The sequence below is a fragment of the Balaenoptera acutorostrata genome, chromosome 2, assembly GCF_949987535.1.
Source record: "Balaenoptera acutorostrata chromosome 2, mBalAcu1.1, whole genome shotgun sequence".
Lineage (NCBI taxonomy): Eukaryota > Metazoa > Chordata > Mammalia > Artiodactyla > Balaenopteridae > Balaenoptera > Balaenoptera acutorostrata.
In genome coordinates, this window is record NC_080065.1 from 155,081,383 (window position 1) to 155,101,069 (window position 19,687).

At 39.4% G+C, this 19,687-nt stretch overlaps 1 protein-coding gene across 3 annotated transcripts in view; it reads right to left on the reverse strand.

The window, feature by feature from the left end:
• The window catches only part of SLIT3 (slit guidance ligand 3), a 625,193-nt gene that overhangs the window by 558,333 nt on the left and 47,173 nt on the right, over window positions 1-19,687 (reverse strand). For all 3 annotated transcript variants that reach the window (XM_007171383.2, XM_007171384.2, XM_057541374.1), the window contains exon 3: window positions 14,601-14,672. In XM_007171383.2, coding sequence (XP_007171445.2) covers window positions 14,601-14,672 — 72 coding nt within the window. The remainder of the gene's footprint in view (window positions 1-14,600; window positions 14,673-19,687) is intronic.

Here is a 19,687-nt window from a genome sequence, read left to right on the forward strand (position 1 = left end):
AACTCCTAAATTCAGAATAGTCCTGGATTCAAATCTCAGCATGGCAAGTTACTCTAACTTTCTGAGCTTCAGTTTTTTTTCCTCTGTGAAAAGGATATGATCATTTTAAAAAATGCATTAAAAATTTTCTTTATCAATAAAACGTTCAAAAATACAGAAAAGGAAAAATGTATTTTGAACGTTCATATGCCCACCATTTAAATTCAACAATTGTTTTCATTTTGCTCTATTTGGTTTTGTTTGTTTTCTTTACTGAACCATTTTAAAGTAAATTATCAACATCAGGACACTGGCTCCCTAAATACTTCAGCATGCATCCCTCCCCCAAATTAAGGAGATTCTCTTCTTTAACTAGAGTACCATTATCATACTTAGCAAAATTAATAATTCCCTAACAACATCTGATACCCAGTTCACTTTCAGATTTCTCCATTTCTCCCCAAATTTTATTCTATACGTTCATTTCTTCAAACCAGGCTTCCATGAAGAGCCATGTAGTAAAGCTGGTTCTCACACATCTGTCTCTAAAATCTCTTTTTAAAATAAATAATTTTTTAGTGTAACACATATACAAAAAAATGCACAAATCAAAATTGTATGGCTTGAAGCATTTTCACCCAATGAACAGATCCACAAAACCTCTACCCAGATCTAGAAACAGAGGATGCTACACCTCAGAAACCTCTTAAAGTCCCCTTCCGTTTACAATCCTCCAAAGATAAATACTATCCTGACTTTTAATACCATAGATTGCTTTCGCCTGTCTTGAAGATTATATAAATGGAATCAAGTAATTTCTACTCTTTCATGTCCTGCTTTTGTTGCTTATTCTGTTTCTGAGATTTCTCATGGTGTCACATGTAGCAGTAGTTTTTATGTGTTGTTTCCATTCTCCATGGTATGAATATACCACAGTTGATTTTTTTCTCATGTTGGTGAGCATTTGGTTCGTTTCCAGTTTGGGGCTATTACAAATTGTGCTTCTATGAACATTATTGTGTATGTCTTTTGTGGGATGTAAATCCAGGAGTGGGATTGCTGGGTCATGGGGTATGTGTATGTTCTGCTCTAGTTGACACTGCTGAAGAGTTTTCTGGAGTAACTGTATCAATGAGTCCCACAGCAGTATATGATTAATGTAGTTTGTTTCACATCATCATCAACACATGTAAGTTTTCTTATGCTTTTCTGATGAGTGTGCCTTGTATGTCATTGTGGTTTTATTTTACGTTTCTCTGAAGACTGATGACACACTGAGCATCTTTTCATATGACCACTGGCCGTTTGGACATCCTCTTTTTTTTTAAGTACCAGTTGGAAACTCTTAACCATTTTTCTACTGGGTCATTTTTCTTTTTCTTATTGATTTACAGAAGTTCTTTATAAATTCTTATATTTAATATAAGTTCTTTGTCAGTTCCATGCACTGCCAATATCTTTGACCACTCTGGCATGCTTTTTCACTCAATTAGTGATGTATTTTGATGAACAAAAGTTATTTATTTTAATGTAGTCCAAGTTACCTATTTTTTTTCCTGTAAAGTTAATGCCTTCTGTATCCTGCTTAAGAAATACCAACTACTGCAAAGCCATGAAGATACCCTATGTTATATTCTAGAAGTGTTATTACTTCATCTTTCATGTGTAAATCTACAATTCATCTGTAACTGATTTTGTGAATGGTATGAGCCAGGGGGCAAGATAATTCATTTTCCATATCCAATTATTCTATCACAATTTATTAGATAGATCATCCATTCCAAGCTGCTTCACAGTGCCATCTTTGTTACAAATCAAGTATCCTTCTGTTACCTGGGTCTTCGATCTGTCTTGGCTCTTCTTGGCCAACTGCATTTCCATACAAACTTTAGAATCATTTTCACAATTTCCACAACAATCTGTTAGCATTAGGACTGCCCTGAATCTGTATATCAATTGGGAGAGAACTGACATCCCTGAGATATTGAGTTTTCCAATCCATGAACATAATGTATTGCTCTATATATTTGAGTCATCTTTCATTTTTCCAGTAATGTTTGTTGTTTTCTGTGTTAAGGCCTTGCACATCTTTCATTAGATTTATTCCTGGGCAGATGATGTTTTTCGATGCTGTTAACACACATCATTTTTTAAAATTTCCTAATCATTTGTCATTAGTATATAGAAGTTACACTGATTTTTTTTGGTACATTGTGTCCAGTGACCTGAGGAGTTCACTTACGAATCCTGAGAGTTCATCTGTAGATTATTTTGCATTTTCCATGTATTTAATTCATGTCATCTGCAAATAATGACATTGATATTTCTTCTATTCTAATCCTTATACCTGTTCTTTCTCTTTTCTTCCATCCTTCCTTCTTCTTCTTCTTTTTTTTTTTTAAATCATGGCCAGGACCAGGATTTCAAATACAATGTTGAATGGGAGTCATGATGACAGGTGTCTCTCAAGAGGAATGTTTTAAATATTTCACCATTAACGACGTTATTTGATTTGGGTTTTTTTGTAAAAAAGTTCTATTTTATTCCTAGCATTTTCAATACTTTAAAATCAGGAATTAGTGTTGAATTTCATTAGATATTTTTTTCTACATCTATGGAGATGAAATGACTTTTCTCATCTATTCTGTTAATGGGATGAAATACATTGTTATTTTTGAAATAATAGAAATTTATTTCTTGTTCATGTCAGAGCCACATGCATGTCAGCAGGGGCTTAGAATCCTTTCACTTTGTGTCTCCACATCCTTTAAGTTCTTAGAGTCCTGTCAATTTAGCCACCATAGGGGAAGAGAGCAAGGATGGAGGACCATAGTGAACACAGCACTTCCAATCTCATTCCATGGAGGTCCAAGATTCAGTCACAAGACTCCACCTAACTTCCAGGTGTTTGGGAAGTGCAGATCATATCTGTCCTTAATGCCAATACCTCTCCAGTTGTATGAAACGTGTTCTCTGGGAGATTCCTTAAGAAGGGCTCCATGAAAACCATGATGTCTGAGTTCCTGAATGCTCATAATAGTTTTTCTGTAGTAATTACTTTCGAATATATGTAGGGCTCTGGTTCACATTTTATAAAATCTCTGCTTCACAGTTTATTTCCTTAAAAAATTATTCAATTGTATTCTGGCTTTGGTGTCAAAAATATGCTAGCAATCTGATTTTCTTTTCCATTTTAAGTGTCTAATCCATTGAATGCTTAAGGATTTTTTTTCTCTTTCAAAACAAAATGCTTTTATTAGAATATTTAGTTTTGAACCTGGTCTATTTTTCCAGGCATTCAGTTGTCCTTTCAGTATGTACCTTCAAATCATCTTCTATTTCAAAAAAATTTCATTACTATTAGTTTTGTTCCACTGCTTTAGTTTCTTCCTCAGAGATTCATATTATAAGTGTATTAGAACTTCTTTGACTGACTTCCATATCTACCACTTTCTCTTAAATCCTTTTTACCTCCCTATTAGTTTCTTACTGATTTTAAAAAATACTCCTTTCCATTTTCCATTTCTCTCTTTTTCTTTAATTGGGGTACAGTTGTTTTACAACGTTGTGTTACTTTCTACTGTACAGCAAAGTGGAGTTCCCTGTGCTATACAACAGGTTCTCATTAGTTATCTATTTTATACATATTAGTGTATATATGACAATCCCTGTCTCCCAGTTCATCCCAACCCCCAAACCCCCGCTTTCCCCCCTTCATGTCCATACGTTTGTTCTCTACATCTGTGTCTCTATTTCTGCCTTGCAAACCAGTTCATCTGTACCATTTTTCTAGATTTCACAAATATGCGTTAATATATGATATCTGTTTTTCTCTTTCTGACTTACTTCATGCTGTATGACAGTCTCTAGGACCGTCCACATCTCTATAACCCATTTCTCTTAAAGCATTATCCATTACATTTATCTGCTCTTGAGTTCCATCTAGGTGAGTATGCATGAATGCGTTTTTGGTGTAAACCGATAGCATTTATTTTGCTCATGAATCTGTAATTCAAGCAGAGTTTGGCATAGTCCACTTTTTAAAAACTAATGTTTTGCAAGACGGGAATAAAGACACAGACCTACTAGAGAATGGACTTGAGGATATGGGGAGGGGGAAGGGTAAGATGCGACAAAGAGAGAGAGTGGCATGGACATATATACACTACCAAATGTAAAATAGATAGCTAGTGGGAAGCAGCCGCATAGCACAGGGAGATCAGCTCAGTGCTTTGTGACCACCTAGAGGGGTGGGATGAGGGGGTGGGAGGGAGGGAGATGCAAGAGGGAAGAGATATGGGAACATATGTATATGTATAACTGATTCACTTTGTTATAAAGCAGAAACTAACACACCATTGTAAAGCAATTATACTCCAATAAAGATGTTAAAAAAATAAAAATAAAAATAAATTAAAAAAATAAAAACTAATGTTTTATATTAATTTAGATTTACATAAAATTTGGGAAGATAGTACAGAGTGATCTCATATACCTCACACCCAATTTCCCCTATTCTTGACATCTTACATTAATATAGTACATTTGCCATAATGAACTAATATTGATATTGTTATTAATGAAAGTTAATACTTTATTAAGAGCCCCCTTGAGGCTTCCCTGGTGGCGCAGTGGTTGAGAATCTGCCTGCCAATGCAGGGGACATGGGTTCGAGCCCTGGTCTGGGAAGATCCCACATGCCGCGGAGCAACTAGGCCCGTGAGCCACAACTACTGAGCCTGCGCGTCTGGAGCCTGTGCTCCGCAACAAGAGAGGCCGCGATAGTGAGAGGCCCGCACACCGCGATGAAGAGTGGCCCCCGCTTGCCGCAACTAGAGAAAGCCCTCGCACAGAAACGAAGACCCAACACAGCCATAAATAAAATAAATAATTAAAAAAAAAAAAAGAGCCCCTTAATTTTTACCTATGACTTTTTTCTGTTTTAGGATGCCATCCAGGATGCCTCATTACATTTAGTCGTCACGTCTCCTTATGCTCTTTTTGGCTGTGACCGTTTCTGACTTGTCTTGCTTTTGATGACCTTGATAGTATTGAGGACTATTCACATGTTTTTTAGAACAGCCCTTGATTGAGATTTGTCTGATGCTTTTCTCAGTAGACTGGGGTGATGGGTTTTTGAGATGAAGATCACAGATGGGAACTGCTATGTTCATTACATCATATCAAAGATACATACTATCAACATAACTTACCACTTTTGATATGGACCTTGATCACCTGGCTGAGGGAGTGTGTGTCGTATTTCTCCACAATGAAGTTACTATTCCCCACCCTCCCTTTCTCATACTCCTTTGAAGGCAGTCACTACGCAAAGCCCACACATAAGGAGTGAAGAGTTATGCTCTACCTTCTTGAGAGCAGAAAATCTACATAAATTCCTTAGAATTCTTCTGGATGGGTGATCTCTCCTCTCCCCATTTATTTATTCAATCATTTATTTATATTAGTATGAACTCAGGGATATTTATTTTATACTTTGGTTGTAATCTGATACTCATTTATTTTGTTGCTCAAATTGTTTCAGCTTTGGCCATTAGGAGCTCTTTTAGTTGGTTCCTATGTCCTTTTGACATTTCCCCATAATTGTAGTGTTGTTGCTGTTTTGAGCACTTCCTTTCTGGCACAACTTATCTCATGCTCCCATCCTAGAATCAACCCATTTTTCCAAGACATCTTAGTTTCTTTTTATTGGAGAACTGATTAGAAACCAAAATCTGGGTTGCTTCTAGGCCTTCTCGCTAACAGAGCAAGGAAATATTTGCTTGTATAAAAACCTATGTATATTCACATATCAATAAATATTTCTATGTATATGTCCACCTGTATTAAGTGAAAGTATCTATATTAGGTTAAACATTTGTTCATACTGGTGTCTCTAACTCTAATCCGTTACCACATGGGTCATTATAGCTTTCCCCATTGCTAGTCTGTAACGACATTGCTTGTCTTTGCACTGTTGAATTCCAACATACGTGTGTAGTGATTTCAGAATTGTTAACCCATGCCTCTGTGGGAAACAACTCTTGTCAACTAGAGTACAGTTCTTATGTGCTATTCCTTTTGACTTTTACAGTCTATGAGACTTTAGTCTCATAGACTCCACTCATTTCAAGTCTACTTTGGTCAGCACCTTTTTCCCCATCACCTTCAGTGAGGTTGATTCACACATTCATCACAGTGTGCATTCCATCGTGGGATCCTCCAATTTCCTAAATGATATTTTTAATTTGCATGCATTAAGGTTCACTCATTGTGCTGTCAAATTTTATGGGTTTGATCAATGCATATGTTGTGCATCACCATTTCAATATCACACAGTATAGTTTCACCATTCTCAGCGACCCCCCTCTCCCATGCTTCACCTATTTGACCCTCCATCCCCTCCTCTTCCCTAAACCCCTAGCAACCACTGATCTGGATTATAAGATACAATTATGTTTAGCTTTGTAAGAAACTGCTAAACTGTCCTCCAAAGTGGCTGTACCACTTTGCATTACCATCAGTAATAAATGAGAGTTCCTGTTACTCTAACTCCTGAGCAGCAATTAGTATTGTCAGTTTTTAGTACTGTAGCCATTCTAGTAGATGTGCAGTGGTACCTTATTGTTGTCTAATTTGCATTACCCTAATGAAAAATGATGTTCAGGATGTCCTTATGTGCTTATTTGCCAACTGTATATCTTCTTTGGTGTTGCGCCTCTTCAAATCTTTTGCTCATTTCTTTCTTTTTTTGTGGGTAGGAATGTTTGTTTTCTGAATGCTGTGTTTTGAAAGTTCTTTGTATATTCTGTAGACAAGTCCTTTACCAGATATATGCTTTGCAAAAATTTTCTCCCAGTCTGTGACTTGTCTCTTCATTTTCCTAACTGCCCTTTGCAGAGCAGAAGTTTTTAATTTTAAAAAAGTTCAAAAAAAAAAAAGTTCAATTGATCACCTTTTTTTTTTTTTTAACATGGATCATGCTTTTTATATCAAAAAACTCATCCTCAAACCCAAGTCATGTAGATTTTTTCGCTTATGTCTTCTTCTAGACGTTTCACAGTTTTACATTTTACATTTAGGTCTATGATCCATTTTGAATTAAATGTTGCATAAGATGTAAGGTTTGTGTAGGTTCAGTGTTCTGTATATAAACATCCAATTGTCCCAGCACCATTTGTTGAAAAGACTATTCTTTCTCCATTGAGTTGTCTTTGCTCCTTTGTCAAAAATCAGCTGACTATTTTCGAATGGGTCTATTTCTAGGCTATGTATTCTGTTCCATTAATTTATATGTCTAATATTTCACAAGTACCATGCTGTCTTGACTACTGTAGCTTTATAGTAAGTCTTGAAATTGGATAGTGTAATTCTTCCAAGTTTGCTCTTCTTCAGTATTGGCAGTACTTACTTCGAAATGACTTCTTTTATTTCTAAATTGTTTCTTGAGTTCTCTGCCCTTCCTTTCAAATCCTACTCTTTTCTAATCATCTAATTTCTGAGTTTTTAAAATTCGGATTTATGTTGGTGTTTTAGAGTTTATAGTCTTAAATTTGTGTAGCTAGCTTTGAACCATCTATTATAGTTTTCATCTTTTTTTTTTTTTTTTAAGTTTTCATCTGTTTTGTGGGTACCTCTTTCTTACATGTTTTCATTGTTTCTATGCAGATTATTATGTTTCTTATTCTTCATTTTTCTTATAAAAAATTTTTGTATGAGCTTCAATCATAATCCTCTTGGTTGCTTATTTCTTTTCTTTTTTTTAAATAAATTTATTTATTTTATTTATTTTTGGCTGTGTTGGGTCTTCATTGTTGTGCGTGGGCTTTCTCTAGTTGCAGCGAGCAGGGGCTACTCTTCTTTGCGGTGTGCGGTTTCTCATTGCGGTGGCTTCTCTTGTTGCGGAGCACGGGCTCTAGAGCGCGGGCTCAGTAGTTGTGGTGCAGGGGCTTAGTTGCTCCGCGGCACGTGGGATCTTCCCGGACCAGGGCTCGAACCCGTGTCCCCTGCATCGGCAGGCGGATTCTTAACCACTGCGCCACCAGGGAAGTCCCGGTTGCTTATTTCTTAAATGAAAGAAATTTCCTTTAGTCTTATGAGGTAGGGGTGGGAAGTGATAGCTTTTTTAGCTTTAAGAGTCTAGAGAGCTCATTCTTGGGGTTGTTTTTTGTTGTTGTTGTTAAACTAATGAAAAACATGGCCTTGTATTTTCTAAGATCTGCCTCTTCTGGTGATTTCTAGCACTTTCATCAAGAAGGTTTCTTTTCATTTCTACTACTGTACCTGTTCTGATTGACTAGTCCCCAAATTTTCTTATCAACGTTAGGCCTTTCTTTGGAAAAGAGTCTTGTTTTTGTTAGTTTAAAGAATTTATAGGACCCAGAATACTCCAAATACTATCAGTCATTATCACATCATGATTCCTTTGTACTCACCATGAACTGGATCTAATCAAACTCCCTTCTGATTTGGCGGTTTTTCTCAGTTTGACCACTGTGTTTTCTGGTGAGTACGTGTTGGTAATTTTATTAATCTCCTGTTCTCAAGGACTTCCCTCTGCTTTCTTCCACACAGATGAGACAATGCAACAGTCTTATAACCATCCGCTGCACCCCCTTCACCCCCCCTCCACTTACACTCGGGAGGCAGGCGTTTACTGGGATACTTTGTCAACTAGCTTTATTGTAGATGCTGTGTGTCTTTGGTTTTGCTATCCTAGTTTTTCAGCATGTTTTTATTTGAGAGGGGGGATTTTCAAATGTTTAACCAACCTTGCCTTCCTTGAATAAGCCAAACTTGGTTGTAATATATCCTTTTCAGGTATTGCCAAATTCATTTTGCTAATATTTTGTTAGGAAATTCATATAAATATTCATGAAATACGTTGGTTGATATTTTCTCTTGAAATGCCTTGTTGGGTTTTGCTATAAAGGTTATGCTATCCAAATGACAAAAGTCATTTTTTTAATAGAATGAGTTTATGGTAAATTGATACTATTTATTTCTTAAAACTTTGGTGCAATTTACTGGCGAAGCCATCTGAGCTTAGAAAGTTCTTAGTGAAATATTTTAATTAAAGGTTTAATTAGATTTAGGACTATACATACTTTCTACCCCTTCTTGTTTCAGTTTTTAATTTCACTTAATCTTTAAAATCATTGAAATAAAGTTCTTCAAAATCTGCTCTTACTATCATTTTCATCTTTGTAAAATCCATAGTTATGTCCCCCATTTTATCCTTTATGTTAGTAATTTAGTCTTCTTTCTTTTTTGTTTAATAATAAGTCCTGCTGGTTTTTATAATTTTTTCAAGAATGAAAGTTTGGTTTTTTAGAGTTTTTCTATTTCACATACGTCTGGTAATATTGATTTTCTCTCTTCTACTTTGTTATTCTTTCTCTAGCTTCTTATGATGGGTATTTTAATAAAGATTTTAGCCTTACTTCATTTTAAATATATGCTCTACATAAATCAAATAATATGCTTAAAGGCTATACGTTTTCCTGTGGGCATGGCTTTGACTGCCATCCACACTTTGTGATATATTGTGTGTTTATTAACATTCTGAAAAATATATCTTCCAATTTCGACAGTGAAATGTTCTTTGATTCAAAGGTTATTTAGAAGAATATCATTCAATTTCTAAATATTTTGAAAATTTCCACTTACTGCTTTTTATTGATTTCTGTATTTCTACTGTGGTCAGAGAAAATACTCCTTATGATTTTAATCCTTTGATATTTGTTGAGACCTGATTTCTATATCAGTATTTGATAAAAGTTCTGTATGCACTTGTTGGTTGCATTGTTTATTCTGCACTTGTTGGTTGCATTGTTCTCTTTGTTTCACTTAGGTCAGGTTTGCAAACTTTGTCATTAAAATATTCTATATTGTTACTAACAATTTGGTCTGCTTGTTCATCAATTACAAGAACCATGTCTTAAACGAGTATGAACTTATCTATTTATCCATTAGTTCTGTCAATATTTGTTTTCTGTATTTTCAGAATATGTTTTTAATATGTATTATACATAATACATACATACATACTATACATAATAGTATATACAAACATAGATTTGCTGTACCTTCCTGGTATATTTACTCCTTTATCATTATGAAATATCCCTCTTTATCTCCATTAATGTTTCTTGTTTTGAAGTCTTTTATCTGTGTTAATACAGCCACACCAACCTTCTATTGGTTAGTGTTTTCATGGTATCATTTTCTAACCTTTTACTTTCAGCTTTTCTCTTTCCTTATGCTTAATGTTCATCTTTTGAAAGAATCATATAATTATTATTTATTTTTTAATCCACCCTGACAATCTGTCATTTAATTAAAGTATTAATCATTTTCATACAAAATAATTATGATATATTTTTATTTAAATACATCACCTTACTATTTGTTTTCTTTGTCTCATTTTATTCTATGTTCCCTTATTTGAATTAATCACATTTTTTGGTATCATTCTATGTCATTTCTCCCTCTATTAGGTTATATTTTTTTAACTATTCTTTTCAAAAGTTATCTTACAGATTACAAAATGAATCTTTGATTTAATAAGGCAATAAACATTAGCACTATTATCACTTTCTGCATAATTCAAAGATCTTCAAACACAAACTCCATTGACCTTGCCAAGTTTTGTGCTACTGTTTCTATCCTAAGCTTCTTTCAATATAGAACAGTCAAGTCCCACCTCCTTCATAACACTGACTTTTTAAGAGACCAGGGCAGTTATCTTGCAGAATGTCCCAGCTACAGGATTCGCTTGTTTCCTCCTGGTTTTATTTATCTTGTTCCTCTATCCTGTTCACTTCCTGGAAATCAGAAGTGAGCGCGAGCTAAATTAGATTTAGAGTAGGCATATTTAGCCAATGCTTTGGAATTTATATTTTGTCACATCAGGGACATGATAATTCTAACCTCATAATGTTATATGGATTAAATGAGATGGCCTATGTCGTGACTAAGATGGCATCTGACACATAACAGGGAAAGAGCAGAGTTTCTCAACCTCAAGACTACTGACATTTTGGACTGGGTAATTCTTTGTTGTGGGAGCTATTCTGTACATTGTAGGATGTTTAGCCACATTCCTGACTTCTACTCAATACATGTTATTAACATCCTACCATTTTTTTTTGTTAAGTATTTTAATGGTTCTACAACTTTTTTTTTTTTAAATTTATTTTTATTTTTGGCTGTGTTGGGTCTTAGTTTCTGTGCGAGGGCTTCCTCTAGTTGTGGCAAGCGGGGGCCACTCTTCATCGCGGTGCGCGGGCCTCTCACTATTGCGGCCTCTCTTGTTGCGGAGCACAGGCTCCAGACGCGCAGGCTCAGTAGTTGTGGCACACGGGCCTAGTTGCTCTGCGGTATGTGGGATCTTCCCAGACCAGGGCTCGAACCCGTGTTCCCTGCATTGGCAGGCAGATTCTCAACCACTGCGCCACCAGGGAAGCCCCATCCTACCATTTTGACAACCAAAAATGTCTCCAGACATTGCCAAGGGTCCTCTGGCGGGGAAAACTGGTCCCAGTTCAGAACCACTGGTATAGAACAAAAACCTAAGTATTTGATAAATATTCTACAAGTGCTTACTATCATGCTTTGTGCAAGGCTTAGAGATTAACAGTTAAATGGAACATAATTCCTCATCTCCAAATACTCATAGTTCTGCGGAGAGACAATCAGGCAAATAGGGAATTAAAATATGGCATAAGTGCTATGATATGGACCATCATGTGTTGTCATGAGGAAAGGGGCACCTAACTCAGCCTGGCGCAGAGGTCCTTTCACGGAGGAATAGAGAATTCCTGAGTAGAGACCTGAAGGACAGGGTTCTCTCCCTTTTCCCTGTAAGCCTCAAGAGATCACACCCATAATGACCATGCCAAATGAAAATAAACATTACAGAAACGATACAATCTCCAGCCTCTTTCAGAGTATGATCAATAAAGATTAATTTACTACCAAATATAGAGACACAGGTGAAGTAAGCCAGTAGCGAGAGCCAGGGTTGATGGCACAATCAGCCCTCTACCTCTTCCGTTGTTAATAGCAAATACATTGTATTTTCCCATTCTATAGTCCTCTGTCTGCGGGCAGACTGCATAACCAAAACCAGATAAAACACTAGTCAGGATCACATCACACACACCGACACTGAAGGGCCTTAAATGAGAGCGCCTGTCTAGCTGTACATACTAGTGCAGCTACCTATACTTCCATTCTTCTTCCTGACCGAGTACTTCTCAGCTCACTTGCAATGTAAGTCAGAAACTGGCTAGCTGTTCACTAAGCCTGTTTCCTCTACTTCCAGGGCGTATAGCTCGACTACTTTCCTAGCCTCCGCTGCAGTTTACTGTGGTCACATGACTGAGTTCCAGCCCAAGGTATGTAACAGTAGAAGTAACAGGTAGTCCTTCCAGGTCTTTCCCATGAAAACCTCCCACGTACAATCCTTCCTGCTGTTTTCCCTTCCACTAGCTTGATGCCGACAAACACTGGTACCTTGGAAGCCGAGATTTAAAGATGGCAGAGCCAAGGAGAGGAAGGAACCCATGTCCCGAAGTCTCCCCTCGGAGGAGAGAGGCCCAGGAACCAGGAATGCCCTTACTGGGTTTTATATGACTAAGAAGTAAACTTCCACCCTGTTAAGCTATGAGATTTGAGGGTTTATCTAGTACAGCAGCTAGCATTACCCTCCTAATACACCAAAGCAGAGAGACAGCCAGGTTTACCCTACAGCTGTAATGCTCTCAGTCCCTCAGACGTGCAAGGTATTTCAGCCATGTTGACCAAGCCAAAGAAAAGCGCCTTTTGCTAGACTATTCCACTGATAATCCCTGGAGTTCAATGGGCATGTGAGAGGCTATTTGCAGGGCCATTGCTAAAGATCACACTTCATCTAATGCCTGCAGCGGAGAAATATGAAAGGATGTGGGCTTTGATGTCAGACAGATGTGGCTTTGAACCTTGGCTCCCCCCACTGACAATTCTTTGGCTTCATCTCCCTCAGCCTCTGTTTCTTCATCTGCAAAATGAGGGTAATCACACCTCACAGGAATTTTGTGGGGATAAAATAATAGATAGCATATAATATACTGGCGTAGTTCCCAGCATGTCCAAGGTACTCAATTAGTTCTTTCCCAACAACCATGAAATTAATGAATTGGGAATTTATTTATACTTCTAATCAGAAGACTAAGCAAGAAGTGGCCTTCTCACAAAGGATTTTGTATTTATTCTTCCATGTATATGTTGACTATTTCATACAAAGGAAGCAGGTTCAATAAGTACCTTTTTTTTTTTTTTCCTTGGTCTAAATAAGGAGAAGAGTTAACATTTTCAGAAACTTAAAGTATAGATAGAGGCAACATTCATTCTTTTTATCTCTATTTTCCCTTATAAGAAATTAAAGTCATATTTTCAAACCAACAACAGAACATATGCTGACCTTTGACCCAGAAGGAGAGCCATGAATGAGACAGTTCACAACACAGAGCGGGGAGTAAAGGATTTTGCTGGGTAATATCCCCTCCCCTTCTCAGGTTGCCCCAGGTGGAATGACTCCAAGGGAAAAGATGGCAGATTACAAAGCTCACAAGTTGGTGGAAAGTCCTATATCTTACCCAAGCCCATCTCTGTAGATGACATTTGAAAACAGGACAGGTAAAGATGGGAAGATCCTTGAGCTGCAGGAGCAGAGAGCTGTTGCAGGCCCGTCCCCCGAATGCAGGAGAAGGAGGCTGAAATATCAGGTCAACCAGGATACAGAAGGAAGCATGGAAAGAGCCGCCCACCAGCATGACTAAGTGCTCTTGGGGACAATCCCCTCTCAAAGGGCAGAAAGCAAATATCCAGATGTTAAGAGCTGCCAGATGTGATTAACCGAGGAAAGGGGAAGCTGCCCACTTAACTATCTGAGCAGCCTTCCTCATCACAGTGACCTGAGAGTTTTCTGCAAAAGCATTAATCAACCACACGCATGGAGGCTCCATCCATCTCCCATCCCCACCCCTTTTGCTCTCTCCCTCTGTCAGAGTCAGAACAGTGGCCTATTTTTAAACCACTGGCAATGCATTCTCTCATGGAAATATGTGGGCTTCCTGACACAGGCTCATGCTCCCTCAGAGAAGATACAGGCGCACCGAAGGCCTCGCCCACCCGCCTGTCCTTCTTCTCCCATGAGAATGGGGCAGAGGGGGCCCAGAGGAGAAGGCCCGAGGAGGGGGCCTGCTACCCATGTATAGGAGTAGGGAGTTTCTGACGCTCGTTTCCATGACAGGGATAGCTAACTGAGGTCCTTCTTCCCCCACAGAAGGGAAGGCTGAGGCTTGGGCAGGAAGAAGCCCCACATACAGCTACCAAGACAGAGCTCAAGGCTGGGAAGCAGAAAAACAAGCCCCAGATGCCAATTCTAGCATCTTTTAAAGAAAAAAAAGTTTAAATGGGTTTCAGTGTCTCTTTAGCAGGCATCTAATGTGCTTTAAATATAATAGCAAACATTTTATTAAACATTGGAGGCTTTTTTTTTTTCTTAGCAAGGCCACAACGAAGCCAATTTACAAACAAATAAGGCTTTTCAAGAAAGGAGGTTGTGCTGTACTTACAATCGCTCCAGCTGCTTCAGATCCTGGAAGGCGCCTCTCTCGATGACGCTGACCTGGTTGTCTTCCAGATGCCTGGAACCACAAAGGCAGCAACGGTCAAGGACAAGCGGGCCTCCAGGATCCTCGTACTAGGCTGCAGGCCACGCAGGCATGGTCACTCAGCCCCTCCCTCGACCCTCGGATGGGCCCCCTCAGCCAGGATCAGTCTGGGGGGACAAGATAATTCACATCCCAGCTTGGTGTCACGGTAACCAGGGTTTCACCGCCTGCATACTTCTACCTGACAGATTGGTTTCCAAGCCTCTATTTTAAGAATGTTCTCAGCAAATACCCTCCCAAGCACTGCAGGATGTTGCACAGAAAAAGAAGAGGTAAAAGCTGCTTCTTATAAAAACCACACATATATTCAGCATCTCTTCCCTCGGAGCTCCCTCCTCCAAGGATTCAAAAATACTTCATTGAAAAGGGCCTTCTCTGCTCACTCTGTCTCTGGGTCACCTCGTAGAAAGGTTGAAGCTATTGTTGGGTGCCTGCCTGTGCTGGAAACTCCACAAGCCCAGGGCCTGGCTGCTCCCAACATGAAGGTGATGGTCACAAAAGCTAAGTCCTCCCAGCCACAGGCTCTGCTGACCTCCAAAGTCCTCCAAGCAGATGATTAAAAGTTTGATTCATGCATATGGCATATCCTAAGAATTGAGCAGACAATGAAACAACTGTTTCCCTAAGTTTGAAAAAAAAAAAAATGGCAGCTTAAAATGGATTAGCTGAACAGTAGGAAAGAGAAGAAGTGAGGCTGCATAGTTTCCATCCAGGGCTGACCCTGGTGGCTGAAGGGGACTTAGTCGGGATGCAGTGGTGATTGAAGGATGTTTCTTTGGTAGGTGGAGTTTAGAAGGGTTGTGGGTTCCTCTGGATCAGGTAGGAGGACAGGCGCCCTGAGGCACCTGACGGAAAAGCAGAAGGAAGGAAGAGTAGCCTTGAGGAAGCTTGGCCTTCACTTCAGAATAACTCCTTGCATGCCAGCCCTCCACCTCGGAGATATTTCATAACCCCCTGCACTTCTTAGGCTTAACACACAGGCCCTTGTGTTTATCTTCAAGTTCATCTTCCTCACTGTGCCTAAGGACCAAGAGGGTAAGGTCTTCTGTTCATTCACAGTCCCAGCCCTAACACAGGTGCCCAGCACAACAGCCACTTCATAGACTTAGTGAATGAATAAAACACTAAAGAGGACGTTGGACCACAGCACACACCGATTTTACATCAAGGAAAAGGCTAGTCCAGGACACATGAAGTTTCCGACTATCAGAGCAATGGGGACATTTTGTATGGGCTCAACGATATTTTGTATTTTTGTGAATTTGTTGCAAACATTTTTAAAAAAATCGGGATATTATACACACATACACACCCCACAGAAGAAACTCCAAAATCAGCTCTCATATTTCCAAATATCAACAACTTTGGATGAGGCCAGAGTCCTCATCCACTGTGATTCACACATTTATGTTCCTTCTGGCCCCTGTAGGCTGGCCTCATATAGGCTCCTCACTTAACATACATGGGCTCCCAGGAACAGAGGTTAAGAGACTTGCCCAAGGAGAAATTATTTGTATGAAGTCACACAGCTAGTGAGGGTGGACCTAACTCCCAATCTGGTGTGCTTATCAAATTTGGTTGAGAATCCCTTTCCTGATTTCTTACTAGCTGATGGTGTGCTTTTGAACTATCTAGCCAACCTCTCAGAGACTCAGTTTCCTCATCTGTAAAATAGCACAAATAAAACATTTCATAAGTCCTCGTAAGAATAAAAGTGGAATAAAGTATATAAGTTATCTAGCCCAGGATCTGGAGTACAATCAGAGGCTTAATAAATGTTCTTTTCCTTCCCTTTTCTTCCTTTTCCATCCCGCCATATGGCAAGGAGGGCCTTGGAATGCTAGTTGACTCACACTAGCACATCTTGCTAAACAGGGAACCAGTTCAATATTTGTGACTGAGGGTTTGCTCAGCTGGGTTTTTACTATCAATCAATCCATCACAGAGCTTGCTGTCATTACTTCCCAACTGTTACAAGGAGCAACGCTAGGGTGGCTTAGCGTCACGTTCCCTCAGGGTTTCTGAAGGAGTCTTAACTCCAGCCTCCCATGAGGAATCTCTTAGTTCTGTCCTAATTAATCTAACACTACCAGCTTCTTTCAGAAAGGGGAGTAGAAGGGATGGTTGATACCTGCCCCTCCTCCTTTTTGCTCAAGCCCTGGGAGGCTAACTTTTACCGGCTTCATCAAGAAGCTTCCTTGACTCTGGCTTCCTGTTGGGTTCAGCCAAAGGGAGTCACCAGCAGGAGATGAGAGGGTGGGAGAAGAGGGAGTGAGGTGGGGGATTGATTCCCAGCTCCCTCCCTGCCAAGTCACTGCAGGTTGACTGCATTCCTCTACCTAAGACCCCAGGTGCTAACAGGCAGTCCTTCCTTTGCTGGGCTCAGGTAACCACTCCCTCCCGCTGGTCCTTGAGGCTCGGAGGGTACTAGTGACCGCTGTTGCTAGCCCCAGGGAACTGCGCCAACTAACTCTTCCTGGTTTCTCTTAATCTCACCCACACCTTTGCAAATAAATCTTCATTTAGCTCTCCTCATTTGTCCTGCTGGGATCCTGACTGGTAAGGTAGCTAGGGTCTCTTCTGGATCTACTTCCTAGACCGATCAGAATCCAGCCTAGTACCCGGTCTTTAGAGGCTCAAGAAATAACCAACACTTGATGAATAAATGGATCACTGAATGAATGAGCTGTGAACTTCCCATCCAGACTTCTAGGCTGCGATGCAATTCAGGAGTTTGTGCTAAAACCATCGCTATCACTCTCATCTTACTGAGTAGATGCAGGAGACCCGGGGATCCAGGAGGGGCTGGACACCCAGAAGGGCTGACTATGGCTTGAATCTGTTCTGAGTTAGAGGGACACAGACTGTGCTCATTTTCAGTTCTTTTGGCATTGTTATTTTTTTTACTTTTAACACTGGATCAGAATCGGAAATCGCCCCCATGTGATGATGGCTGGGGTGGAGTTTAACTCTTTTATTAACCCCATTTGGGATAAAGCTGGTTCCCACATTGTGGGCATACTTGCAAGAATTCTTGCAACAGACTACTAAGAAAGGGAATATAATTGATACCACCAGAAGAGACCTTTTCCTATTCCTGCCCCTTGGAAGAAAGAATTGTTATAAGCAATTCTTATATCTTCCCCTTGAATGCACTTTATTTGGGGAAAACCTCTGGATGAAGCCGAAGTTCCCCAATCTCCATTTTATTTGCTTTCGCCCATTCACCTGCACCGTATTAACAGTTCTGCATGGAAATGGGTGGTAGGCTCAAATTATTCAAGACGACTGAGTCTTTTCTGGTTTCACTATAAACTGTAAATAAGAAACAGATACAGGGAATACGCCGAGGTGTGATGAAAGCTTTTCAAAAAGATAGTTGTCTAGGTTACTCAGCTAAAAAGAATAGACTGAGGGAAAATATGGTTTAAACGTCTGGATACTTTATTGGTGTCAGTTAGAAAGCATTTCAGCTACCCCACGTAGCAGATTCTTTCACACTAATAAAGGGCCACTTGAATGGGATTGTCTTTGAGTTGCTAAGGAAGATAATGAAACACAGTATATTAATAGAGTCTATGAAGTGAGGGGAGGGGGAGGGTGTCGGCACTGCTTATCAAAATAAGAAGAATGTACCAATTAACTGAAAAGATAAACTGTAGTCAAAGGAATGTTGTAGACCATCCAGAGGATATAAATATGATCTTTTGTGATTATTTTAAACTTTCTATCTGCAGAGAGCAGATATGGAAATTGGAATTTTTATTAGTCTTTCTGATGTAATGGTAAGAAAATCAAAGGGTTGTTTTTGACTTTGTTAGAAAAATGAAGCATTAGGTGAAATTTCTGACTTGTATGAAAGGAAATTTCTCACAGATTCCGGGGGGAAAAAAATGGAAAAAAATAGAGAAGTTAAGTGTTTGTTCTTTAAGGTGGTAAATGACCTGGAATTAGGAGTTTACTGCCTATATCTCTTTAATAAAAATCACCCTAAAACTGAGCCATGAAAATCCCCCACCTTTATTCCAATCTCCATTCTGATCCACACACACTTGTCGGAGCTGCCAGTCATTTGACAGACGCATGACTGCTTGGGGCAAAAGAAAGACTTGGCAGAGGGTAGGGTCTTCCCTCCAGGGATGGTGGGGGGGGGCGGTGCACTGGCCAAAGACCAGAGACCACATCGAGGGGAGAGCATCTGCTAGCTGGAGGCCCAGCACTCAGATCCTAGCAGTCCCACACTCTGTTGCTCAGGGAAACTCCGGTCAGCCACTTGCACATCACGCTGCACTTACAAAATGCCTAGACAATCACCTTCCTGGTTTTCTAAACTTCCTATAACACAAATGAACAGAGGCACTGCATGGAGGTTAGAAAGCACACATTCTGCCTTCTGAGTCCTCCTCCTTCAGTTCCCTGCTGTGTGGACTTGGGACCACTTAATCTATCTGTGCCGGTTTCCTCTGGGCAGATAAGGGTTAATAACTATGTAACAGAGCCTGGTCTGTGGAAGGTACCATATATACATCAGTTATCGTCATCATCATGACCATCTACTTCTCAATCAGGAAAACAATGAGACACAAGTAATGTTCCACAGGTTTCAGTGAGAATAAACACATTGTTCGTGAAAGTGTCAAAATCATAAAGCATTATATGCGTAACTATTAGGGTTAGAAAGACTTCTAAATACTTGTTATGGGTCAAACTGCATGCCCCCCAAAATTCATATATTGAAGCCCTAACTCCCAATATAACAAAAAGTGACTTTATTTGGAGACAGGGTCTTTACTAAGTAATCAAGTTTAAATGAGGCCATTAGGATGGATCCTAATCCAATATGACTGGTGTCCTTATAAAAAGGGAAAATTTGGACACAGAGATAGACATGCGTAGAAGGAAGACAATGCAGAGAGACCCAGAGACAGCTATCTTAAAGCCAAGAAATCCCTGAGGCCACCAGAAGCTAGAAGAGAGGCCTGGACCAG